This window comes from Leishmania infantum, chromosome 19 (genome assembly GCF_000002875.2).
Source record: "Leishmania infantum JPCM5 genome chromosome 19".
In the NCBI taxonomy this organism is placed as follows: Eukaryota; Euglenozoa; class Kinetoplastea; order Trypanosomatida; family Trypanosomatidae; genus Leishmania; species Leishmania infantum.
Window position 1 is genome coordinate 338,309 of NC_009403.2, and position 25,175 is coordinate 363,483.

The 25,175-nt window shown below is 59.4% G+C and overlaps 9 protein-coding genes across 9 annotated transcripts; all 9 read left to right on the forward strand.

The window, feature by feature from the left end:
• Window positions 1-436: 436 nt before the first annotated feature.
• Window positions 437-2,662, forward strand: LINJ_19_0790 (putative signal recognition particle protein; the record flags this gene model as incomplete). The annotated part of the gene is made up of 1 exon (XM_001465003.1): window positions 437-2,662. One exon carries the CDS (start codon window positions 437-439, stop codon window positions 2,660-2,662), a length of 2,226 nt encoding a protein of 741 aa, XP_001465040.1.
• An 850-nt stretch (window positions 2,663-3,512) lies between these two features.
• Window positions 3,513-5,351, forward strand: putative ABCF2 (ATP-binding cassette protein subfamily F, member 2; the record flags this gene model as incomplete). The annotated part of the gene is made up of 1 exon (XM_001465004.1): window positions 3,513-5,351. The coding sequence occupies one exon, from the start codon at window positions 3,513-3,515 to the stop codon at window positions 5,349-5,351; it is 1,839 nt and encodes a 612-aa protein (XP_001465041.1).
• A 2,756-nt stretch (window positions 5,352-8,107) lies between these two features.
• On the forward strand, window positions 8,108-10,717 carry LINJ_19_0810 (conserved hypothetical protein; the record flags this gene model as incomplete). The annotated part of the gene is made up of 1 exon (XM_001465005.1): window positions 8,108-10,717. One exon carries the CDS (start codon window positions 8,108-8,110, stop codon window positions 10,715-10,717), a length of 2,610 nt encoding a protein of 869 aa, XP_001465042.1.
• Window positions 10,718-11,787: 1,070 nt separating this feature from the next.
• Window positions 11,788-12,165, forward strand: ATG8B.1 (putative ATG8/AUT7/APG8/PAZ2; the record flags this gene model as incomplete). The annotated part of the gene is made up of 1 exon (XM_001465007.2): window positions 11,788-12,165. The coding sequence occupies one exon, from the start codon at window positions 11,788-11,790 to the stop codon at window positions 12,163-12,165; it is 378 nt and encodes a 125-aa protein (XP_001465044.2).
• A 1,489-nt stretch (window positions 12,166-13,654) lies between these two features.
• Window positions 13,655-13,858, forward strand: LINJ_19_0830 (hypothetical protein; the record flags this gene model as incomplete). Its single annotated transcript, XM_001465011.1, has 1 exon — window positions 13,655-13,858. The coding sequence occupies one exon, from the start codon at window positions 13,655-13,657 to the stop codon at window positions 13,856-13,858; it is 204 nt and encodes a 67-aa protein (XP_001465048.1).
• Window positions 13,859-14,534: 676 nt separating this feature from the next.
• On the forward strand, window positions 14,535-14,945 carry ATG8A.1 (putative ATG8/AUT7/APG8/PAZ2; the record flags this gene model as incomplete). The annotated part of the gene is made up of 1 exon (XM_003392377.1): window positions 14,535-14,945. The coding sequence occupies one exon, from the start codon at window positions 14,535-14,537 to the stop codon at window positions 14,943-14,945; it is 411 nt and encodes a 136-aa protein (XP_003392425.1).
• A 2,393-nt stretch (window positions 14,946-17,338) lies between these two features.
• ATG8B.2 (putative ATG8/AUT7/APG8/PAZ2) lies at window positions 17,339-17,716 on the forward strand (the record flags this gene model as incomplete). Its single annotated transcript, XM_001465008.2, has 1 exon — window positions 17,339-17,716. The coding sequence occupies one exon, from the start codon at window positions 17,339-17,341 to the stop codon at window positions 17,714-17,716; it is 378 nt and encodes a 125-aa protein (XP_001465045.2).
• Window positions 17,717-18,309: 593 nt separating this feature from the next.
• Window positions 18,310-18,792, forward strand: ATG8B.3 (putative ATG8/AUT7/APG8/PAZ2; the record flags this gene model as incomplete). Its single annotated transcript, XM_001465009.1, has 1 exon — window positions 18,310-18,792. The coding sequence occupies one exon, from the start codon at window positions 18,310-18,312 to the stop codon at window positions 18,790-18,792; it is 483 nt and encodes a 160-aa protein (XP_001465046.1).
• A 1,746-nt stretch (window positions 18,793-20,538) lies between these two features.
• On the forward strand, window positions 20,539-22,560 carry LINJ_19_0870 (putative folate/biopterin transporter; the record flags this gene model as incomplete). The annotated part of the gene is made up of 1 exon (XM_001465013.1): window positions 20,539-22,560. The coding sequence occupies one exon, from the start codon at window positions 20,539-20,541 to the stop codon at window positions 22,558-22,560; it is 2,022 nt and encodes a 673-aa protein (XP_001465050.1).
• Between the last annotated feature and the right edge of the window lie 2,615 nt (window positions 22,561-25,175).

Genomic DNA, 25,175 nt, shown 5'->3' on the forward strand with positions numbered 1-25,175 from the left:
GTTGGCGTTGCAGCGCTAGAAACCAACTCTCACGTTTTAGGCGCGTCTTCTTCCCTCAGAGGCCAGAAGAGGAGATGCGGAGAGCACGTTGCGTCAACGCAGCTTTATATCCACACACGCACACGCAGAGAGACCTGCTCTCCTCGAGTTGCATTCGTTTCTGCCATTGGTCCGCTCCTCTCCTCTCTCCACTTCTCCTACTCTCTTCGCTTCCTTGCCACATACACACACACACACACGCACGCACGCACGCACGCTCCCATCCGACCCCTCGTTCCTTGCACGCGCGCGCTCTTTACTTTGGTCAACGCACAAGTCCTACCATTTTCAACGAAGCTCTGTGGGTCTCTGTGCACCCTCTAGCGCTCTTCTGTCTTTTCACTGCTCCTCTCCCGACCCCTCGCCTCACACCCTCCCACACCGTCAACCGACGTCCATGTCCGAGGTGTTAAAGCTGGAAAAGACGCTGCGGAAGCAGACGACGTCCGACGACGTGCAAGCTTCCAAAATCGCCTCCACGGCGGAACGCATCTTGTCCTTGCAGCCGAACCACGTGTACGCGATGCAGTGCAAGTCTGTCGCCCTGCTCCACAGCGGGCGGTTCGCTGCTGCGCTGAGCGTGCTAGAAAACCTCCAGCTCGAGGCAACGCCCTTCAAAAACAGCGCGACCTTCCACCTGCACAAGGCCTACTGCCATTACCGTCTCATGCAATACACTGAGGCCAGGGCGGAGCTGCAAGAGCGGCAGCAAAGGGGGCCCATGTCCGCGGCGGCCCGCCACCTGCTGGCCCAGATCCACTACAACCTCGAGGAGTACGCCGAGGCGGCCGCCATGTACGCGGAACTCGTAGCCGACGGTGCCTACCGCGACGACGTGGAGAAACAGGAGCTGCTCACCAACTACACGGCCTCTCTATCCGCCTGTGCGCCGGAGAAGGTTGCGGCGGTGGTGCGTGATGAGGCGGACGAGAAGACACCTGACCTGCTCTTTAATCTTGCCACCGCTCAGGTGGAGGCGCAAAACTACGAGGCCGCGCAGGCCACTCTACTCCAAGCAGAGCAACTGTGCGCTGCCATCTTCCCGAAGAGCAAGCTGCGCTCTCTGAAGGATGCGCTTGCTGCTAGCAGTGAGGTGCTGCAGGCACAGCTCGGCGTCCAGCTCGGGGCACCGACGAGCATCGGTGGTAGCAGCTCTATCGCCACCTCACCGGAGCGCTGTTTCTTCAACGAGGTGTGCAGCAACTGGGTGCAGCAGGCGTACATTGCCTTCATGCGGCACCGCGAAGATGACGCGCGACGCATTGTTGATCTGATCCTCACGTACAAGCCGAGCTCCGCCGTCACGAGCGCCGTCGCCGGCATTCTGTATACGGCCCTGCAGCGCAGCGCGGACTTCTTCGACTCACACCGCAAGCTCAAGGCGGCCCAGCACGTCAAGGTGTTGCCGCGCCTCACATCGAAGCAGCTCATCGCCGTTCAGTACAACACGGCCCTGCTGCAGCTGAGCGCCGGCGCCCTCGACCGTTGCACCCGCACAGTAGAGCAGATGGAGAAGGCGCACCCGAACAACGAGCTGACGCACTCGCTGCGTCTCGTGCTGGCCGTGCGCGAGCTCAAGAAGAAGAAGTCCCTGCCAGCGAGCTCGCCGTCGTCGGCCTCGAGGCCCACGAGGACCGCGACGGACAGCGCGCGTGACGTACAGGAGTGCGTGCGCAACTACGAAGCGGAGGCTACGCGGCACCAGGGTGCTGGGAGCTCGGAGGCCGGAAACCGGAAGCGCCATCGCTTCCTGCAGCTCATCACTGCCCAGCTCTTCCTCGAACAGGGCGACCTGGCGCACGCCGTGGAGACGCTGAAAGCGCTGGAGGGCTCCACAGTGGCGCGGCGTCCGACGACGGTGATGACGATGGCCGCCTGGGAGGCGCAGATTGGCGACGTCGACGCTGCCATGGCGCTGCTGCGCGAGCGGCTCACTGCCACGACTTGTGGCTACTCTATCGCTGTAAAGAAGGCAGTATTGCTCTGGGCCGTCCAGGACCTCGCCATGGCTCGCGGCCACTACGCTGCTGTGGGGCAGCTGCTCAAAGCGGTGCAAGCTGCGGACGCAAGCCTGGAGAAGGACCGCGAGGTGACGGCGTTGCTGGTCATATGCCTCGCCGAAACGGACTTGGCTGCGGCGAAGCGCGTCATCGCCACCCTCGACGCGGACGCCGCGGCGGCGCTGAGCGGCGCTGGCAGCAACAGTCACACCGCCCCGTCGGATAAGCAGATCGAGGCGCTGGTGCGCGGGAATCCCGGCGCCGCCGCCATGAGCGAACTGGGGTATCGTCGCGTGACGGTGGTGGATCAGGAGGGCGCTGCCGCTGATGGAGGCCGCGCCGCCAGTGGTGCTGGTCTGCCGCAGCGCCGTCGCCGCGCCATGCGTCGCCCTGCGAAGAACATGGATGGCAAGCCAGACCCTGAGCGCTGGATCCCGATGTCGTTGCGCTCCTACATCAAGGATCTGCCGGAGCGACGCAAGAAGGAGCTGAGGCGGCTGCGCGCCTTCGACCAGGAGCAGAAGCGCCGTGCCGCAGCAGCGGCAAGCCACAAGCAGAAGAAGGACGAGCAACTGCAGCGGCAACATGTGGCAGAGGCCTCCCCCGTCGCCTCAGCTGCGTAAAACGGCGATGGGCTTCGCGCGTGGTGACTTTCTGTCTGGTAATGTTGCCGACGGCCTGTCTTATCTGTAATGGATCTCTCGTGTGGCCATTTATAATGCTGTCATGGCTCACTGTTTCTGTCCTGCGCCTCCCGCTTGCGCAGCTCACACAGCGGAGCTAGGTACAGTGTGTTCCCTGTGCTGGCACACTGCCGAAGTCGTTTTCCTTGGCTGTTGTCTATGAATGTGTGTGTGTGTGTGTGTCTCCCGCCCCACCGCCATCATCACGACCACGATTGTGAGTGGATTGCACGAGGTCAAACTGCCAAAAACCGATCAAAGAGCTCCTGTGGAGTAGTCTCTTGCCCCTCTCTCGCTCGGGTGCAACACTTCTTTTCGGTGACGGCACACTCAGGGGGAGTGCCGTTGGAGGTGAAGGATATGTAGGCTGTGTGTGTGTGTGTGTGTGTAGTGTATATAGCTTCTCATTGGAGGGAGACGCACCCCTCCCCCTCCCCCTTCTCCAGCCTTCTCGATCTGTCTTCTCCGCGCTGACGACTGCTGCGCGCACCACAACCCTCACGTATGTGTACGTGTACGCGTGCCCCCGCGAAGGTTCTCGATTTGGTTCACACACACACACGTGCACAATACAAACACACGTAAGCACACATCGCTCCCCACCCCTGCCCCCTTCCCCCTTACGTTTGCCATCCCTGCTCGGGTGTGTGCTGCATTGTTTCTCCCCTCCCCTCCCCCCAAAAAAAAAACACACGCCAACTGCAGCACGCACAGAGTTACCGGCCGCGCTCATCCGCTCTCCGGAAAGTGGCCGCTCATCGACGAAGCTGATAAACGAAGTGCAGCCACAATGGGAAAGCCAAAGTACCTCAAAAAGAAGCAGGCCGCCGCCGCCGCAGGCTCCGAGGAAGGCGCGGACAAGGACGTGGGTGACAACACTGAGAGCACAAACGGTTCGCCGACGACGGCGAACGCGCTTGGCAAGAAGTCGGAAGCGGCCAAGGAGGAGCCGCACAGCTCCGGAGCCATGGTTTCCTTTGCCAACCCCGTCTACCGCCAAGGCGTGAACGACATACTCGTCGAGAAGCTTGACATCAGCTATCAGGGCAACGCCATCCTGGAGAACGCGACGCTCAACCTCGTGAGCGGGCACCGCTACGGCCTCGTGGGCCCAAACGGGTGCGGCAAATCGACGTTGCTGCGCGTGCTGGGCTGCCATGAGATTCCCTTCCCGTCGCACGTGGACCGCTACTACGTTTCCCAAGAGGTGGAGGCCTCCGACATGTCCGCGCTGGACGCCGTGCTCGCCGTCGACAAGGAGCGCGAGAAACTCGAGTCGGAGATGGAGGATCTGGCGCTCGGTGACCAGGAGGACCCGCACGTGCTGAGCCGTCTGGATGACATCTACAAGCGTCTCGACGAGCTCGACGCCGACACGGCGGCCGCGCGCGCTGGCAAGATTTTGTTCGGTCTCGGCTTTACGAAGGAGATGCAGCGGCGCCCGACGAAGGCGTTCTCCGGCGGTTGGCGTATGCGCATCTCGCTGGCGCAGGCGCTGTTCATCAACCCCACCGTGCTACTGCTGGATGAGCCGACGAACCACCTAGATATCGAGGCCGTTGTGTGGCTCGAGAACTACCTCAGCAAGTTCAAGAAGACGCTCTTCATGGTGTCACACTCGCAAGACTTCATGAACAACGTCTGCACGGACATCTGCCACATGCACCTGAAGAAGCTTAACTGCTACGACGGCAACTACGACCAGTATTGCATCACCCGGGAAGAGAAGGAAAGCAACCAGATGAAGAAGTACCAATGGGAGCAGAACCAGATCAAGAACATGAAGGATTACATTGCTCGCTTCGGTCACGGTAGTGCCAAGCTCGCCCGTCAGGCGCAGTCCAAGGAGAAGACGCTGGCGAAGATGACCCGCGGCGGTCTCACGGACGCGGTCGTCAAGGACAGCCGCATCAACTTCGAGTTCCCGTGCGCCGGCCCGCTGCCACCGCCGATGCTGCAATTCCGAGAGGTCTCCTTCAACTACCCGGGTCGCCCGTCCCTCTTCACGAACCTCGATCTCGGCGTCAACATGGATTCCCGCATATGTCTCGTTGGCCCCAACGGTGCTGGTAAGACGACTCTGACGAAGCTCATGTGCCGCGAGCTGGAGCCGACCGCCGGGTACGTAGCGAAGAACGCGCACTGCGTCATGGCCCGCTTCCACCAGCACTTTGTGGACCAAATCAACATGGATCTGACGCCGCTGGAGTGGATGTCGCAGGAATACCCGGAGGTGACGCAGCCGCCGATTTTGCGCAGTGCCCTGGGCCGCTTTGGCGTGTCTGGCAAAGCGCAGATGACGCCGATGAAGACGCTCTCGGACGGGCAGAAGTCGCGTGTGGTGTTCGCGTGGATGGCATACAAGCGCCCGCACTTTATGATTCTCGATGAGCCGACGAACCACCTGGACATCGAGTCCATCGACGCCCTCGCCGACGCCATCAACAGCTTCGAGGGTGCCGTCGTGGTCGTCTCGCACGACCTGCGGCTCCTGGCGCAGATCGCCGATGAAATCTGGATCGTTGAGAAGGGCGAAGCAAAGCGCTTTAATGGCGACATTGCCGACTACAAGGAGCACGTGCAAAATGAGGTGAGCCGCATGATGCAGAGCTACGCGGCCTCGCTGTAACGACAAGGGCAGCGCGAAACGAAGGCGGCACCGCGCACTCACGAGGACGCGGTGCAGTTTCTGGTGTGCTGTCTTCGCCGCCCTTCTCTTTTTGCCATCACGAGCCGGGTACGGCGGGGAGGAGAGAGGCAGGAGAAGGCGCCGCGTGTCGCGTGAAGCGCGGTGCGCTGAGTCTGTCGATTCCCTTGTTTCTTTCTCGCACGCGCGCAACAAACCGTGAGCCACCGCGCCAAGGAGGAGGGCGAGGCTCTTTTTGCCCCTTTGCCGGGATACCCTTCCTTTCTCGCCAGCCCTGTACTTGAGGAGGGGTGGGGCGCAGAGGCCAAGTTCACGGTAACTTGTCGTGTGAGTCGCCTAAAAGGTTGGCGCAGTGTAGCAAGGCTGGGCGCGGGTTTGGAAGAGGAGGGGGCTATGGAGCGAAGAGAAACCTGCTTTACCAGTGTTCCCGACGCACCTCAACGCCCCCTCTACCTTGCTTGCGCTCCGATGCGCCGCTCGCCCAGCGCACTCCCTCTTGCCCGTGCCACGCGACAAGCTTTATAACTCTTCTTCTGTGTCCGTCTCGCTCGCTCGCTCTCTATTCATTGTCTCCACTCAACTACCGCCTTCCTCGAGGTGATGGTGCGCGTGCGTCTTTGTTGCGTAACGAAACAGCGCCGTTGTCGCGCTCCTTTTCTTGTGTGTGTGTGCTCCGAGAAGGGTGGGAGGGGGGGAGAAAGAGCGGAGTAGTCTAGGAAGGAGGGCACATTGTGCGCGTGTCGAAGTGCATAACGGGTGGCAGGAAGAGCAGTGAGGATGGGCAGCCAAAAAGATGATAAGTCCTACCTCCCTCTCCCTGTTTCACGGCGACACGCTGGGGAGGGGGGAAGGGGGCACAGGGAGGCAATGCGCGGTGTGCTGTAACCAGAGAATGCCCTCACACTCTTTCGTCTTATCGCATGCTCGGCAGCGGTGTCGTGCGAAGGGTGTGGTGGGGTCGGGGTGCATCCGTGCGCGTCGATTGTTTTTCAATTCTTTGGAAACCAAAGGGCGCTCTTCGCCTGACATGTTTGGAGCTTCGTCGCCCGCTCCCCCCCTCCACCACCCCTCTCTCGCCCCTCCCCTTCACGAGCGAGGGACTGCTCTTCTCGCAAAGGGGAGGGAAGGGGGGAGGTGGATATCCCTGTCACCGTTGTTGTTTTCGTTTTGGTTGTGACGTTTCTTGTTTGCTGTTGTGTATTTGTATGTGACTCGTTATGTTAAGTGCTCGTTCCCTCTGTGTGTGTGTGTGTGTGTTTTCTCTCCTGTTGTCCGCCCCCTCCTTCACCACCATCACGCCGACCCCCGCGTGCCACGTGCACCTCCGGTGTTTCAGTGAACACAAGCACGAAGAGAAAGAAGAGAAACACCTGCGCGTGTGCTTGCGGCTCCTGGTCGTCGTCTCTACGAGAATGTATCGTGTACTCGTGCGAGCGTGGTGTTGGATGGAGAGGATTTGAAGAACAAGGTGTCGAGATGTTGTGTGACATCCACGCCTTTTAGTGCGTTCCTCCCCCCCCCCATTCCTTCTTCCCTCCTTTCCTACCCGACAGCCTCGCTTCGCGACAGCGACGAGAGAGACGCCAAGATATGACGGTGCACGCAGCATGTCCCGAAGCGAAGGCGACACCATCTAAGGACGCGTGAAACGACTAAGCATACCAGAACGTAAGATTGCATGCAAACGCATTGTGCGCCGCGCCATTGGAGTTCAGGCGACACACACATGCGGCGGGGGGGGGACAACGGCGTAGCGTTCGACAAACGCGAAAAACGGCGCTGCATCCCCTTTGTTTTTCGGGGACCGCCGTCGACTTTCAGCGCGGAGCTGAAGAGGAAGGAAGAAGACGGCCTCTCCGGAATGGGTGCGTGTGCGCTGCCATTGTGTGTGTCCCGTAGGATGCTGTTGTTGTTGCTCACAGCCGCACCCTCTCCCTTCTCTTCGCGTCGCTTCGCCACCCCACCCCCTCTGCTCTTCACTGACGCATAGGGGTACATCTGTGCAGGAGGCACGCACAATGGTGCGCTGACGGCCTCCGTTGCGTATTCGGCGACTCTCCGGCTCTCATGTCCCTCCCTTTTGTGATCGCTGTCCCTCCTCTCCTGCTTCTCCGTTGACTCAGCGCGTGACTGAGTACATATAGGTGCACATCCTTCCGATATATAGGCATTGAAGGCGCGCGCCGTGCTTAAATTTCGCGGCGGCGGTGCTTGGCCCTAGTCCGTCGCCCACTTCTATCTTGTTGGTGTGCATGCCCGCCGACGAATTCAACTTGGTCGTCAATCACCAGGACCATCCACCACCCTCCCCCCCCCCACAGACACGCGCACACGGCGCCCTTGCGCTTCTTATTCCACACCCCTTCCCCTTGCCCTTTTTGCCCCTCCTCTCCCCCTTGCAGCGGAGGTTTGGGTTCAAGTCCTTCCCACCCCACCCATCACACGCACAGATTGGCACACAGCGAGTCAAGGAGAACCGAGAAGGAAGAAACAACACGCCAAAAGAGGGTAACCATCGCAGCACGAGTACGGGCGCATACGCTCACACGGTCCTCACCCCCTCGTGCCGAGGGTTCAGCGCCTCCCTCTCTGGCTCTCTGCTTTTCATCTTGCGGTGCATATTGCGTGCGCGTGTGTGTGTGTGCCTTGTCGCGGGACGCTTCGCCGCTCTCCGTTTTTTGCCGTCCGCGCTTCCACTGACTCTCCCCTCCCTCTTTGCCTTTGCCTTCACGGAAGCCATGCCTGTCCACTACAGCGAAGCTGTGGAGCGGGCCATGGCGGAGGTGTGCCCGCCGCGCGACGCATTGGACGCCGCCGACTTTGACCCTGTAGTCTACCTGAACAGTCGCTTCCCTGACGAGGCAAGTCTCGGGGCGCTGCCAGCCTTTCTCGATGAGGCGAACGAGCGCCTCCGCAAGACGGAGAATCAGCTGCTGAAGGCGGTGGAGCAGCAGGCGAGCAACGCGACGAGCGCGGAGAGCGACCTCAAGGGCGCCAAGGAGGCGGTGGCGCAGCTTTACGTGCGTGTGTCGGAAATCAGGACGCAAGCGTCCGACAGCGAGGAAATAGTGAAGGACCTGTGCCAGAACATCCGCGAGCTCGATGTGGCCAAGACAAACCTCACGTCCAGCATCAACACGCTGCGCTCTGTGCAGCTGTGGATGCTGCAACTGCAGGTACTCTCTTCGTCTTTTGAAAAGCGCCGCTTCTCACAAGCGCGTGATGCCTTGCAGGAGTCTCTAAAGTACTCTGCCATGTTCGCGAAGATGAAGGACATCCCGAAAGTGAAGGAGCTCAACGACAAGCAGACCCAGCTGTGCCGGCAGGCGGAGTACTACATTCGCAACACCGTCTTTGGTGAAGTGAACTTGGAAGCGATGGACGATAGTCGGATGGCTGAAGCGTGCGCCGTAGTGGACCTCATGGAGGAGGAGAGCAAGAAGAAGCTGCGAGATCGCTTCATCGACAAGCTCCTCGAGTGCTACTCGCTGCGCTTCAAACGCGGCACCGACGAAGCCAAGCTGGAGCGGACGGAGCGGCGCTACGTGTTCCTGCGCGGGCTGCTGGAGCGCTACGACAGCGTCTTCAAGAACGTCTTCCCGCGGCACTGGTGCGTGCCGCAGGAGCTGTGTGTAACTTTTTGCCTGCACACAAAGCAGGAGCTCGACTACGCGCTGCGCGAGGCCGCCAACAAGATCGACGTGGTCGTGCTCACATATGTCATTCAAAAGACGATCGACATCGAGCGCGACCTCACCCAGATGATGACGTGGAAGGACGAGTTTGCCATCAAGCGGAAACTGCCGGTGTACAAGTACAACGGCATGATCCTCTCCGCCTTCAAGGCGCACATGGGACTCCTCGTGCAAAACGAGGACCGGCTCATGCGGGAGGCCCTGGCGCAGCCGCTTATCGGCAGCGGCGACTCGCTGTGCCCCGGCTGGAACAGCATCGACGAGGAGACGCGCAGCGGCACCTACCTTCCTATCGCTGAGGACATCTTCGTCTTCATCAAGGAGAGTCTTAAGCGGGCGCTGCGCATCGCGCAGCAGGATGTCCTCCTCGAGATGGCCGAGGTGTGGCGTCGCCATCTTATCGAACTCGCGCAAGCGGTGAGCGCGCTCTTGCCCAACCCGGCCGCCAGCCCCCTCGAGCGGCGACGTGCCTGCATCATCTTGAACACGGCTGACCTATGCCAGTCCACGAGTCAAGACCTGGGCGATGAGGTGTGCGCGCGCAGCGAGGCGCCGCCGCGCGAGGTGGCGTTCGACCAGGTGAAAGAGGCCTTCTCCACCGTCTACACAAAGTCGATTCAGTCGATTCTGCAGGGGCTTGAGCTGCAGCTGGCGCCCATGCTCGTGGACTACGGCAACGGCGGGTTTCTCCCCAAAAAGGGCACGGCTGCCCACGGCGCCAACGGTGGTGGCGCGGCGGATGAGTCAAAGCTGGTGCGCGACATCACGGCAACGGTACACGACGCATTCTTGAGCTGCGCTGCCGTGATGCCGCCGACAGCGCTGCGCTTTCTTCTGGACAAGATGGCAGCAACGTTCATTCCAGAGTACGGCAACACGCTCTACCGTCTGCGCAGGCTGCCGGATGATGGCATCAGCTGCATGCGTGTCGACGCGGCAGCGCTGGAGAAGACATTCTTGCAGCTGCCCAACTACAACGATCCTGCTCGCTTTCCCGCGTCGGCGCTGACGGGGTACGTGCGCCTGGTGCGCAAGGAGTTTGACCAACTGAATCGTGCGCTGAAGGTGCTGCAGGTCGACGCGCGCACCGACGCCTTCATCGAGGTCTACTACGAAGTGGTTCTGCCGGAGAATCGCTCGATCCACAACTTTGTCCGCCTGGTCGAGCTTAAGGGACTGCGGCGCGAGGATGTGCGGGCGTGGGTGGCCACCCTGTCGAAGCGTGGCGTCGTGGAGGCGACGAAGCGGGACTTCCAACGCGAGGCGTCGCTCGGGCTCTCCACTGGCGTGTCCTCCGGCGCCGCAGGGGGTGGCGCGTCCATCGCCAGCGGCGTTAGTCTGAACTTTGCAGCGCTCTTCACACGTGATGCATCCGCCTCGCTGGCGCCACCGCGACTCCCCAACGCGAGCTCGGCAGTGTTGCCAGCCACCGGTGGTCATTTTTCCCTGTCCAACCTTGTCTCCACCATCGGCGGCGGTGGAATGAACGGCGCAGCAGCGAGCAGCGACGGCGCAGGTGGGACGGCCGCGACCGCCGAAGACGGTGCCGCGGAGGAGGAGAGGCTCGGGTCTATCTTTACCACAATGGCGCGCAGCACGGCCACCTCCATGAACTTCTTGAACAAGCTCAAGCGTGGTGACGGAAAGCAGTGACGCGGGCGGCATGAGGCGCGGCGTGCAACACTCCCTCGGTCGGCCACGACAGAGAAGTGACTGCACAGCCCACGCGGCGCTATTCACGTGGGCCGCATGACGCCAACGAGGCAATCACACCCTGGGCATGTGGCAGCGCGGGCTTTTCGAGTGTTTCCTTGTTTTCTTTGCCCTTTGTTTCCTCCTGTTGCGTTGTGACGTGCAGGCGCGGGTGGTGGACACGGTGCCGATGCACACCAGAAAAAGTCTACGTGTGGCGTGCCTGTCGTTCTTTGGCGCCCTTTTCCCGCGACGTGGGAGACTTGGCCGACGACGGGGTGAAGGAAACGAAACGACGGCGCACGCCGCACACACTCTGCTTCCTCTCTCTTGTCCCACAGCTGCACGCAAACGGTGGAAGTTTGGTTGCACGCTCTCTATATATCCTTGTCTAGACACGTCGTCGATGCACACCGGGGCTGTGCTTCGCTGGGATTCAGTAAAGCGCGAGCTGCCGAGACAGCGAAGAAAAGGCCTCTGTCATGATTGCGGTACGAAAGGGAGCCCCACGGCCGCGTTCTGAACCGTTTCGTACCTATTCAGCATACATGAAAGCACTCAAGTTACCACAAACACACGCGCGCGCTTGAATACAAGACTATCATCATTACTAATGGCGCCAACGTACCCCGAGCCTCGTCTCCTACGCACTGAGCCTCCATGCATCTTTCATTCGCCTTGCTCTCTCCGTCCACACCGCCCCTTCTCTTGTTGCTCCACGACCCGCACGCGCACATCCGCCAGCCTGCTCATTGGGATCCACTAACGACCAAGATACACAAAGCATGCAAGGCCACACACACATTTTATGCAACGCTGCTCCATAGCATTTTTCCGCCTCGCCCTCTTCTTGCCCTGCGCTTCGTTGTGAAAGCCCTACCTTTTCGTCCACCACCACCAACCCCGTCCGAACCCTGCATTCACACCTCCCTTGACGATTTCCTTGCCCTTTTCCATCTCACCGAGTCGTTTTCTCCGCTTCCTCTTCTTCCTTCCACCCCACCTCCACCCACACACAGCTCTCCGACATCATGTCCGCCTACCACAGCAGCAACCCTGTCGAGGCCCGCCGCGCCGAGTGCGCGCGCCTGCAGGCCAAGTACCCCGGCCACGTCGCCGTGGTTGTCGAGGCGGCCGAAAAGGCCGGCAGCAAGGCGCACTTCCTCGCGCTGCCGCGCGACGCCACCGTCGCCGAGCTCGAGGCGGCCGTGCGCCAGGCGCTCAGCACCAGCGTCAAGAAGGTGACGCTCGCCATCGAGGGCTCCGCCCCGGCGGTGACCGCCGCGGTCGGCGACATCGCCGACGCCTGCAAGCGGGACGACGGCTTCCTGTACGTGAGCGTGCGCACCGAGCAGGCCATGGGCGGCATCGCTGGTCTCTGCTTCGCCAGCGACTCCGGCGGTATGTAACCAGCGCGGCCTTCGCGCTTCCCATCCTCTCTGTTCGTCTTCCCCTCACCCCTCCCCTCTCCTCCCAGTGACTTTGTCCTGCTTGGAAAATCGCAGCGTCGCTGCCGTCTTCATGTGTGATGTTTTCTCGACTTATCTCATTTCGCGTGCGTGCGCGTGTGGCGCCTCCCCTCAGCCCATACGCGAGCTGGTTCCTGGGCCGCAGTGTCTACGCAGGCACTCCACACACGCACGCGCGCACCCCTGCCCCGCCGCGGCGTGAAACTTGTGTACCACCCATGTGAACACGCCCTCTCTCTCTTTCCGTTCGTCATCTTCTGTTGNCCACCGNTCGCGAGCTCGAGGCGGCCGTGCGCCAGGCGCTCAGCACCAGCGTCAAGAAGGTGACGCTCGCCATCGAGGGCTCCGCCCCGGCGGTGACCGCCGCGGTCGGCGACATCGCCGACGCCTGCAAGCGGGACGACGGCTTCCTGTACGTGAGCGTGCGCACCGAGCAGGCCATGGGCGTATCCGCGACCCTGTGCTTCTCCACTTACTAACGTGCCGGCCAGGTGGCCAACTGCGCACATGCGGCCTCCTGGTGTGGGTGATGCGCTTCATATTCCCATTCTACCTCATGTGGTGAATTTTATATTTTTTTTTATTTCTCCTCTTGTGCGTTTTCTCTCCCACCCGCGTTTCTTTTGGAAGGACGCGCTGTCTCCTACTTGGCGCGCCTGTTGCGGGCGGCGGAAGCCTTTCTGGCTGTCCTGTTGCGCTACCGCTGTTGTGCCGGTGTATGGCAACGCGTACGTGCACCGTGCTGCCCGCGCGGCACACACCGTCCCTCCCTCCATGTGTACATCTCTTCTGTTACCATGTTTTGAAGAAGCGACCGAATGAAAGAAGCTGTTCAGCCGCTCGCCGCCTGCAGCAAAGGAGAGCTGTGATTCGTGAAGTGCAGCGATGTGGCATACATTGGCAGCAATGAGCGTGCTTTTCGATGCTGGAGGTATCCATCAGGCCCCCGCGCTGCTGCCCTGTGTTTGAGCCCCCCCCCACCCACACCCACCCATCCCCTGGATAATCGGCCCCTGCTCTTGTGTGGCTCTTTTCCTGCTGGTGCTCCGTGCCTGTTCTCCAATATTCGCTCTTTTCCTGTCCTCTCCCCCTACCTCACGCAGTCGCGGACATCCTTTACCCTTTCCCGCTTGCCACCAGCGCCACCTCTTCTGGGCATAGCTTCCGTGCACTCGTCTCCTCCCCTCCGCATGCACTGCGCTCGTGTCTGGAAATGTGACGAGGGTCGTATCTCCTCTCGATGCATCGCTTGTTGCTCGCAGCTTACTGACCCAACTCTAGTCGCCTCCACTGGAGCGAGTGCAAGCGGCCGCTGACGGAGCACTCCGGCGCGGTGTCCTTCATGGTGGAGTCAGTCAACGGTCGCATGCTGCCTTTGTGCCCGTGGCGCGACAACTCAGTGGCGGAACTGTAGGCAGTGGTGCGCGGCATGGTGGAGCTGGCAGGCATGAAGCTGGGCATCGTCGTCGGCAATAGGCTCGTGCGAGATTTAGTTCATGGGCAGCACCGACCAGTACCTAAAGAACACCCTAAACCACCCGAGACTTCATGGCCAGCCTCTTCCGAGCTGCACTGCCTGTCGTGCAGGCTTGTCACCGCGAAGACGAGGCGCTGGCAGCCTTTCCTCCTGTGAAGCTAACGCGCACCGCAGCGCCACGGACAAGCCGCGGTCCAAAGAAGAACAATAACCACCTCTGCCGTGCGTTTGTTTGGCATCCCAATCTCTTCGCTGGTCGGTTTGATTTCTCTTCGTTTATGTGAGCCCCTTCATGTGTCCGTGCACTGTCTCTGTGTGTACGTCTCTAGCTCTCTCTCGCCCTGCCCCTCTTTCCCTGTGTACATGTTAATGCGTCGCACTACGCCGGTTTTTTCGGGTAGGAAGGAGTTGAGGAAAACAAAACCTTGTGGCACGTTGTCTTGGACTCTCTCGCCTCCACAGCCTCCCATGAGAACTGCTATGCATGCGCGAGCCGACGAGCCTTCTTGGCTTGGCACAGCTGGCCCGCGGAGGCTGCTGTTGTGGGGGTCTACTGAACGACAGTGCGTCCGTCACTCTAGTTGATGCTCCGCGCGTCCAATGCCTGTTTCCTCCCCCCATCCCTCCGATCTCTCTGGCGCACTCCTCCGGTGTCCGTGCTTCTGCGAACCGTCCGCGCTCACGCTGGTAGCACCGTTTCCACCACCCCGCCCTATACGACGCGAACCCACGCCCTTTCCATCCCCCCTTAGCACCTCATCTCGTCTCAGTATTCCTATATCCCCCGCAGTTTGCTTACAGCACCGCAGCCTTTTCTGTCCTCTGCGCCCACATGTCCATGTACCAGTCGTTGATCCCTGCCGACGCGCGCCGTGCGGAGTGCGAGCGTGTGTGCCGCGAGCACCCCGAGCAGCTGCCGGTCGTGGTCGAATCGGCCAACTCGAGTCATGTCCGCTTCCTCGTCGTGCCGCGCGACGCCACCGTGGCTGACCTCGAGGCTGAGGTGCGCCAGACGCTGGGGACGACAAACAAGAAGGTGGCGCTGGCGATCGAGGGCTGCAGTCCTGCTGCGACAACGGTGGTGGGCGACATCTTCGACGCCTGCAAGCAGGTCGACGGCTTCCTCTACGTCTCGTGCGCGCGCGAGCCGTCGATGGGCGCCAAGGACTTTTGCTGTTTTGGCAACACGGGCAAGTACTTCGCGGATATCGAGAATAACCCGAACCTGCTTGGCTCCTTGTAACGCCTACCGGACTCTGTCGCCGGTGATAGCGTTAGTGTTGGCAACGGCAAGCACATTCTGTGGTGAAAGGCTGCTGCGAAAGGATATGCGGTGAGTCCTAGGCACCTGCTGTGTCCTGTCAGGTCGCCTGCCTCAGCCTCTAGCCGCTCACGTGGCACGCATGACCTCTCTGGAGAGTGGTGCTTATATCGCGTGCGCATGGTTTTTTTCTCTTTTTCGCGGCACTGATGACCCCACCCCTCCTCATCCCTCCATCACCTGTCTGTCTGTTTCACACACACACACACACACACACCAGCCGAGGGCTGGGAATGTGCCGTTAGTGTGTCCAAGTAGAGCAGAAGATGGCAGGCGGATAAAGTGATTGGGTAGAGTGGACAGCGATGGGGTGAGGTGTGGGATGGCCACCGCTGCCCATTTTCCTTCCACGTCCCCCCCCCACCTGCATTATGATATACATATACACACACACATCTATCTGCATCTCTACATGCTATTGTCGTGCCGTGTTCCTATACATATATATATATATATATTTGCATGGGTGGCACTGGCGCGTCCTAAAAGGATGCGCTGAACGAGACCCGGGAAATAAAAGGAAAAGTAACATGGAAAACAGAAAAAAGCGGGGAATGACCTGAAAGGTGGCCACTCTTTCTGCCTGCCTGTGTGTCTGTCTGTGTGTGGTGGTGTATTTTCATGGAAAGAACATCTGGTGGTCGGCATTCGTTACTACTCCAGGGCTCCGGGAGAATCAATATGGCCTGGCGAACAGTCTCGGCCACAGTGGGGGGAAGGAGGAGGAGGGTCGGCGTCGATACGAGGGAGGGCAGCTGCTGGAGCCGCGAGCGAGCAGCAACGAAGAAGTTGCCGGAAACGAGACAGGGGCGGTCTCTTACTTTTTTTTCGTGAAAGCGTGTCTACTCTGGACCACCACCATATACCGTGCCGCCCCCTCCCCTCCCCTGCTTCCTCTACTCCCTCGTGTGAGCTCTCCCGGCGACGCAGCTGAGGGTGTTAGTAGTAGCTCTGTCTTGCTCGGCCGACGCAGGCACTGTGTTTGCCTTCATAGCGATTAGAGCACTTCATATCGTGCCCCTCGTCTCTTGTGCAGGGGAAAGCCGAGGGCGCGCGGACGTCTCTCTTCTCCCCGCAGCTTTTGGCTGCCTCGCACCCCGCACTCCTTGTGCTCCTCGCATCACTGCGCCCCTTTAGAATCTCTCTCTGCCGCTGTCAGTGTATGTCTGTGTCACTCCTGCAGTGGCTGTGTTCATGTGTTTCGAGCTTGCCCAACGTGCGCATCTCGGGACGCAACGTCTACACTCACGCTACGCCGAAAGCCTCGATGGTGTGCCGATACGCCAGAGGGGAAAGGGGCAGGGTTCGTTGTTTCTCTCTCCTCTCCCCCTCCTCTACATATTTTTTTTCTTGTGCGTCTACCATTCATTTCAACTCCGTCTTCTCATTTGGTTTCCCCTCCCCTTTTCGCCTCTCTCTTGTTTTGTCCGATGTGCGTCAGAGACCTAGCTCATTGTCGATGCCAGTAAGTGTCTGTGTGCACTGTGTGGTGGCTTCCTGTGTCTCCTTGTATATGGGTCTGTCGCAGCAGACACGTATGCAGCGTTTCTCGGGTGTTTCCGCCTACTTCTCCCCTTCTGAATGCTGGAGTGAGTGAAGGAAGCTGGAAGCGCTGCTGCACACTCGGGTCTCGTTTCAACACCTTTGGCCTTATCTGGTGGGCTCTGTGGGTGTGTGGGTGTGTGCAACAAGCTCATCTACCCCACCCCCTTTCCCTCTCCCCACTCCCAACCCTCATTCTTGTTCCCTTCCCCGCTCCACGACCCACCCTTTGGGGTCCACTTCATGTGTCCAGTTGCTTCGGCTTGGTCTACTCCTCTTTTTTATTCTTTTTACCTCCCTGTCAGTCTCTCTTCCATTTTCATCATCTATGTGACTCAACCTGTGCTTCTTCCGTCCCGTCCACCTCCCTGGCAAGCACACGACAGAGGCGTCCTATTTAGTAATCGCTGCGTTTGCGCGCTGGTACCTACTTTCGTCGCTCTTGTTCCATACTGCTTTCCTCGACAGCCGGCCTTCGTGTGGCTGCACTCGGCTTTCCCACCTGGCCCTGACCTCCTCTGTAAGCGCGTCCGCCCGCGGTCGCTCGGGCTATATGCATCATTCCTCAACGAATACGCGGTATTCCACAAGATATCCCCCATTCACCCACCAATTTCTCCCCCATCTCTCCGCTTTCACATTCCTCTGCGACCTGCTCACATCTCCGCCCTAGACATTCACACCACGCCACGCCCCCCTCGCGCACCCTGCCTCCCTCCCTACCGCCATACTCGCTCTTCTTTCCCTCGCTCACAGCCCTCGTTCTCTAAATCATGTGCGCCTATCACAGCAGCAACCCTGTCGAGGCCCGCCGCGCCGAGTGCGCGCGCCTGCAGGCCAAGTACCCCGGCCACGTCGCCGTGGTTGTCGAGGCGGCCGAAAAGGCCGGCAGCAAGGCGCACTTCCTCGCGCTGCCGCGCGACGCCACCGTCGCCGAGCTCGAGGCGGCCGTGCGCCAGGCGCTCAGCACCAGCGTCAAGAAGGTGACGCTCGCCATCGAGGGCTCCGCCCCGGCGGTGACCGCCGCGGTCGGCGACATCGCCGACGCCTGCAAGCGGGACGACGGCTTCCTGTACGTGAGCGTGCGCACCGAGCAGGCCATGGGCGGCATCGCCGGTCCCTGCTTCGCCAGCGACTCCGGCGGTATGTAACCAGCGCGGCCTTCGCGCTTCCCATCCTCTCTGTTCGTCTTCCCCTCACCCCTCCCCTCTCCTCCCAGTGACTTTGTCCTGCTTGGAAAATCGCAGCGTCGCTGCCGTCTTCATGTGTGATGTTTTCTCGACTTATCTCATTTCGCGTGCGTGCGCGTGTGGCGCCTCCCCTCAGCCCATACGCGAGCTGGTTCCTGGGCCGCAGTGTCTACGCAGGCACTCCACACACGCACGCGCGCACCCCTGCCCCGCCGCGGCGTGAAACTTGTGTACCACCCATGTGAACACGCCCTCTCTCTCTTTCCGTTCGTCATCTTCTTTTGCTGCGGGGGTCGTGCTGTCGCTGCGCAGGCAGCCGGCAGCGCACACCGCCCTCCCTCCATGTGTACAGCCCACTCGCAGTCCTAGCTGCCCCTCCCCACCCACCACCACCACCACCACACACACAAGCACGCATACCTTGACCGCCAACGCCACCCCGCTGCGCTGCAGACGCCGTCGCGTCACGCCCGCCCTTCGCACCAGCGGCCCCGCGGCAGCCCCGCCGGCCGCTCTTGCAGCGGCGCACCGGCCCTGCATCTGCCTGCTATTGCATGACCCCTCTCCCCTGCCACTCCTCGCCCTGCCTCCCTCCCTCCCTCCCCCTCTGCGCCGCACCGCTGCACGCAGCAGCCCATTTGCCCTCGCACCGCACCCTCTCCAGACCACCAATGTCCGCCTACCACAGCAGCAACCCTGTCGAGGCCCGCCGCGCCGAGTGCGCGCGCCTGCAGGCCAAGTACCCCGGCCACGTCGCCGTGGTTGTCGAGGCGGCCGAAAAGGCCGGCAGCAAGGCGCACTTCCTCGCGCTGCCGCGCGACGCCACCGTCGCCGAGCTCGAGGCGGCCGTGCGCCAGGCGCTCAGCACCAGCGTCAAGAAGGTGACGCTCGCCATCGAGGGCTCCGCCCCGGCGGTGACCGCCGCGGTCGGCGACATCGCCGACGCCTGCAAGCGGGACGACGGCTTCCTGTACGTGAGCGTGCGCACCGAGCAGGCCATGGGCGCCTTTGCGAGTCCGTGCTTGAGCGTGGCTTAGATGCTTGGCCCCTCCCAATGAGAGCGGTGCTGGTGCGGTCGGCAAGAGCGAGGCGGATCTCATTCATGCTGTCTTCTCCCCATGTTGTCGCGCCCTTCTCGCACTTCTCTCTGCCGCGACCCCGAGCTTTCGTACCTCCCTCTCGCAGCCTCTCTGCTGATGCTCTCGATCTTCCATTCGTTAGTGATGCTCCGCCTGTTGCCTCGGTTCAGCCGACTACACACATTCTGCGTATCCCGGGAATACTGCTGCCGTGGATGGCGCGTGTTTGCTTTTCCTTTCATTGACCCATTTCGTGAGCGGTGTGTGCTTGCATTTGTGTGTACACAAATGTGGACACTCCTGTCGGCGACCTCTGCTTCTCCGCCTTCCGTTCTCGCGTCCTGCGTTGCCGGTGACCCTCCCTTCTCCCGTAGCGACGAGCACACTTTTCTGTGACTGTCGATGATCTCAACCGTGTGCTCTAGCCCCCACATAAAGACTGCCGTCGCTGTGCGTCTGTATGTAGCGTGTGTCGCTACGAGAGTGCGGATGCGGAGGCGGGTGGCGTCACCACACTCCACCGCATGTTTTTCCCTGTTTTCTCTCTTTCTGTTTTTACGCCATGGGTGGGCCGTAACGTCGTCTTCGGTACTTCTTTTACCCAGCGACCTCCGTAGGTGAGAGTGGCACCTGGGACCGTGGCCTGCGAGATGAGTGGCGGCGTTACCTCATCCCGTTCTTGAAACCCGCGCCCGTGGCCGGTGCGGCATGAGGAGTACACCCACGCGATGCTCGTTGTCCTTTTTCTGTGCCCGCTCTCACTTCCCTGCGCGTTCTCTTGTTTAGGCTCGCAGTCGAGTGTGACTCCATTCTTGTCTTTTGTGTTTTGCCTGCGTTGGCGATCTCCCGGTCCTTTCCACGGAGACCAGCGAGAGACAGGGGCAGGGGGAAATCCGGCGGTGAGGCTCTTCGGTAGCCTCGCCGTCCTCTCCCCTGCTCCCGCTTCCTCCTCTGCCCTGTCTCCCGCATCTCCGCTCCCTCAATGTGCACAGGCTGTCATGCTCCCCCCCCCCGGATATTAAACTCCAAATGGGAAAAGAAAGAGGTGAAGAGAGGCGCCGGCGTGCATTCTCCCGCTCTTGCGCCTCATCCACCAGCGCGTGACGGCGTGTGTACAGTCCTTGTTAGAGAAGGATGGCGCTCGTCTCTCCTTCGCCTGGTCAGCAGACTTCACGGTGTAGTGCTGCGCAACGCATCCCAATGCGTCAGCCTGAGGGCGCCCTCTGCTGCGCGATGCTTGCTGCCGATCAGGCACATACACATATACGTGCTTTTCAAGCAATGAGCTTCCTTCTTTTCTTCACACTCTTTTGATCCCTCCTCCTCTCCATTCTCACCTCTTCGCGTGCCGCGTCGATGCTGACTGCGGGCCTTCTCCTCTATTTGTATCCTCCTTTTGGCCGCCCTCTCTCCTTCAATCATTCTTTTCTTGTTTAAATGGACTCTTCCCTTTCTGCTCTCCTTCATCTACTCACTGACCACTATTACACTCACCTTTTCCCCAACTCTGCGTCCTCACTTCGGGTGTCCTCATCCTTGTTGAAGGAGAGTTAAAGCGAAAGCAGCAAGCGGCGCACTTCCTATTTCGGTTCCTCGACGTTTTTTCTTGTTCTTTCTTTGAGGCCGGCCATCGGCGTTGATCCACCACGGAAACACACGTACACACCACCGAATAAGCCTCACCCTATCCAGTAAGAACTAGCAATGACGTTAGAGTCACACCTTGAGGAGGCGGATGATAACCTCCACAATCGGCACGCCGATACACAGGTCCTCGCTGACGTGGATAACGAGTACTCTGACGAGTATGTCCACCCTGGTGCCCGTCGCCTCTACGCCAAGCTTCCCTTCATGCAGCACATCCCCATCTTCAGCGAGGCCGCCACCTCCTATGGCCCTGGTTGCATTGGGTCACTTGGTATTTGCTACCTCCTGTGTAAGGGTATTGCAAACAGCATTATCGGTTACGCGAAGCAGCCACTCTTCATGAACCGCTACGGTATTAGCGGCCTGCGCTATCAGCGCCTCTCCAGCATTACCTCGATGGGCTGGTCCATCAAGGCCTTTACAGCCATGCTGTGCGACGCCTTCGCCGCCTTCGGGTACACGAAGCGTTGGTACATGTTCGCTTCCTGTCTGCTCGGCGGCGTCTTCGCCCTCATTTTGGGTCTGCTGCCTGCCAAGGAATCGTCCGCGAACACCGCCTGCGCCTTCATCTTCCTTACTGCCTTCAGTAAGGCCAACGTGGATATCCTCTCCGAGGGTCTCTACAGTCGTCTGATGCGCCGTCGGCCCAAGGCTGGTGCCGCGCTGGTGAGCTGGATCTGGTGGTTCATCATGGTGGGTGCCATCATCGCGGCCGCCATCCAGGGACCGCTGTCCGACTCCAGCATGGTACAGGTGGGCATCTTTATCGCTGCCGGCCTGCAGGTGGTTTGTGCGCTGATCTTTTTCTTCAACCTGTACGAGGAGCGCACTAACAGAGTGGAGCGTTGGGAGGATGCGCTTGCGCTGGAGGCGGAGATGCGTGCGGAGCTGGGCATGGACGTGGCAGCAGCGCAGGCTCGGCTGCGTGCTCAGATGCAGCTCGCTCACAAGAGCCCCTGCAGCACCAGCACCGAGGTGGAGCCCATCACCATGCCCATGAAGGATGTCGCTCCCCACGAGGGACAGAGGTTGGAGGTCAGTGGTGCCCTGGTGACGGAGCTGGCTGACACAGCAGAGCAGGATGATGAGGACCTACAGAGCCTCGAAGCGGCGGCGCGCGCTCGCGTGGGTGAGCCCATCACATGCCTCTTCGGGGTCTTTGAGGTCAACAGGGATGTCTTTGGCCGTAACTGGAGGATCTTCGCGTACAGCGTAATCATGACGTGCGCCGTCGTCGCCATGACGTGCGGCAACATTCTTGCGGACACGCTTGGTCTGCTGATCCTCTGCGTCATTGTCTCCGTTGTCTGCTGTGCTGCATCCTTCTGGGCCCTGCCCCTTGTCATCGCCAAGGCGAACGTCTTTGGCTATCTGCAGATGGTCTTCTATCTGCAGCTGCCTGGCGCGCTCGACAGCTTCTACCTCGCTGATGAGGAATGCCTCCCCGGCGGCCCGCACTTCTCGTACACCTTCTACAATACGGTGAGTGCCCTCATCGGCAACGTTGGTGGTCTTGCTGGTATCACCGTATTCAACTACATCTTCTCCAAGCACAGCTACCGGCTGACTCTTGTCGTCACCACCACTGTGCAGATCCTTGCCTCCGTCTTCGATATCATTATGGTGAAGCGCTGGAACATCGCAATTGGCATCCCGGACCGCGCCATGTACATCATGGGCGACGCCGTTGTGTTTCAGGTGTGCTACTATCTGACGTGGATGCCAGTCGTGATTCTGCTCTCGCGCCTGTGCCCTCGCGGCTCGGAGAGCATGGTGTACGCGCTGATGGCTGGTTTTGCCAACCTCGGAGAGACGATGGCGACCTCGATCGGCTCGCTGATCATGGAGTACGCCTGGGGCATCGTGACAACCCCACCGTGCGACTTCAGCAACGTGCCCATGCTCTTGCTTGTGGGCCACATCCTGGCTCCCATTTTGATCATCCCACTCTCCTTGCTGCTGCCGGCAGCGCGTGTCTGCGACGACATCAACGTGGACGGAGAGGCAGTCAAGAGAGAGGCGAAGAAGTACATCTCGCACGACGACAGCGACAGCAGTAGTGCCGCCGGCAAGCATTGAACAAGGAAAAGGCAGTCCTTCCGAAAAGAGACTCTGGAACCATAAAGCGGCCATTAGAAGAGACGAGAGTGCAACGTTGCTTCGCCCTCTGTTTTTTCTTCAGGTTTGGCGTTGAAGGGTGTGGGAGCGTTCTCACGCCCTTTTCGCCCTGTTCCAGTTGTGTGATGAGCAGAAGGGGCATCCCAACACTCTCGCCTCCCTGTATGTCCGCTTCCACGTCTTTGGAGCGCTATGTGCACATGCGCATCATCTTCTGGGTCCTTTGTTTTTTTTTCTCTCTGTGGTACCTCCTATCCTAGCATCGATGCATCCGACCAACACACACAGCGCCCCCCCCTCTCTTCCTCATCTCTCAGCATCTCCACATTGCCGTCTTCTCATCCTTTTCTTTTTCGCCTTGTTTGTGCGCGTGTGCGTTTGCAGGGAAGATGAGGGAATCTACGACATCTGTTGATACCCATCTTCGCCATGATTGCATTTCTTGGGTTCCTCGGCGGTGTCCTTCTCTACGATGTTAACCAAAGTCGGCCTCCTTCCCCCTCCTCCCTTTCCCTCTCGTTGAGCTGTTTTGTCGTTTGTGGTTTTGATGTGAAAAAAATCGCTGCTGGCGTTTTCCTCTACCTGTTCTCCCTCAGTGTGTATATGCGTGTAGGTATGTGTGGGTGGGTGGGTGTCTTCGCATGCATTTTTCGCAGCGCACCCTCTCGAGTGGTCTCCGTAGAGAGAAAGACCCGTTTAGTGGAAGCGGTGGACAAGAAAGCGAGAGAGCGTAGTCCTTCCCATGTGAAGATGCTGCGGCTGCAGAGGACAACTATACACAACTCCCCCCCCCCTTACCCACCCACCCACACACACACAAGCAGAGAGGGAACAGGGCACAGCAGACACTTCCCTTTTGTTCATATCTGTTAAGGGTTCGCCCCTATCTTTAGTCTTTCCTTCCCCTTCCCCTCCCCCCCATTCTTCTTCGTTACGCTTGTGAAATTCCTTGACACATGCACGAGACACATCGATCCTCTTCTTGTTGTTTGGTGCGGTGTGTGTTGTTTTCGTATATTCGCTTCCTTCTTTCCCCCTTCCCTCCTCCCTCCCCCTTCTTTTTTTGGTTCATGCATAATATACGTCTATACATGTACACATAAATAGATGATGTGCCTCTGTGTGCCTGTCATGGTTTCCTTTCACGGCGTACTCTATGTTGTTTGTTTCCTCTCCCCACCCCACCCCCTTCTCGCCGCTTTTCCCTCTTTGTGCGTGTGTGTTGTGTGCGTGTTGCTTGCTTTCTCTCTTGTTTTGGTTTGCCGATCTACATCCCTAATTCGTTTGCATGTGCCGACACTGTATTTCTGTCCATTCTGCGGGTGTGTATCTGGCCGAGAGGGAGAGACACAACGATCGGTGCGGAGAGAGACGTAGGGGGAGGGGGGCTGAGGGATCGAGGGCGCAATGGAGTACATGGCAACGCCCTGTTGTTGCGCCTCTTGTTCCTCTGCCCCCTTCCCCTCCTTCTCTTCCTCCTCCCTCACACGGCATGAATGACGAATACGTCACACGCACACACACACACACCGCTACGTTCATGGGAGCATACACAAGGTAAGATTGTACACACTGTTTCTTGACTGGAATAGTGCTGCTAACTCTCAATCTCTGTTCTCTGTGTGTGTGTTTGTTTTCTGTATGTGACCAAAGACACGGGGGGAGAGTCCGTTGTAAACTCGCTGCCGTGGCACGGGCGTTCTCTTGCTGACGATGTCTACGCCTGGCAAAGAGAAGCTTTTCAACGAGCATGCTTCCCCACCTCACCCTTCTCGCACACACGCACAGGCACATCACTGCTTCGCTTCGCTCTTTTTCTTCGCTGCCCGTGTTTCTTCTTCTGCGTGTATGCGTACACACGGCGTCCACGTGGTTGGAGAACGGGTGCAAGAGGAAGGGGAGACATGGAAAGCGAGCACTGGCTGTTGTACACATTATCCTTCTTTTTTTGCTTGTTGTCGGCGTTCTTCTTGAGCTGACGTGTGTGCCTGAGCGCACGCGGGCTTGTCCTTTTCTGTTTACCAAATGCATATATATATATATATATCGTCAAACTCGGCATTGTGCTGATTCCGTGTCTGCGTGCGCGCGAGAGAACGAGTAGCAGAGCTTTTTTCGTGTCGTATTTTTTTTTTCGGCATGCCTTCCACGTCGTCTCTTATTTTTGATTCCACGCATATATGTTTACCGCTACGGTGACATCGTCGTTGGCTACATCATCTCTGGTATGCCGCTCCCTGCCCCTCCCCTTTCCCTCTCCCTTTCTTTTTTGGGTGTTTTAGTGTTTGGTTTATCAATAGTAGTATTGCGTTGAACCCTCTTCTTCCCTCCCCCCCACTTCTGCCAGCCAATACCAACATCACCACTACCATCACCTCAACTCCTTAGCCCACCCACCTCATTCCCGCTGGGTCAGCGGTGCGGTGGCTAGCCCTCCTTTACTGTCGTCTTGCGCACTTATCTCCTCCTCCAGCCCAGACCCCGGCTGGCGCACATGTGCGTGCGTGTGCGTGTGTGTTATTTTGTGCTGGCTTTGCTCCGTTTTGTTTGTAACCTTACTCCCCCTCCCCCTTTTT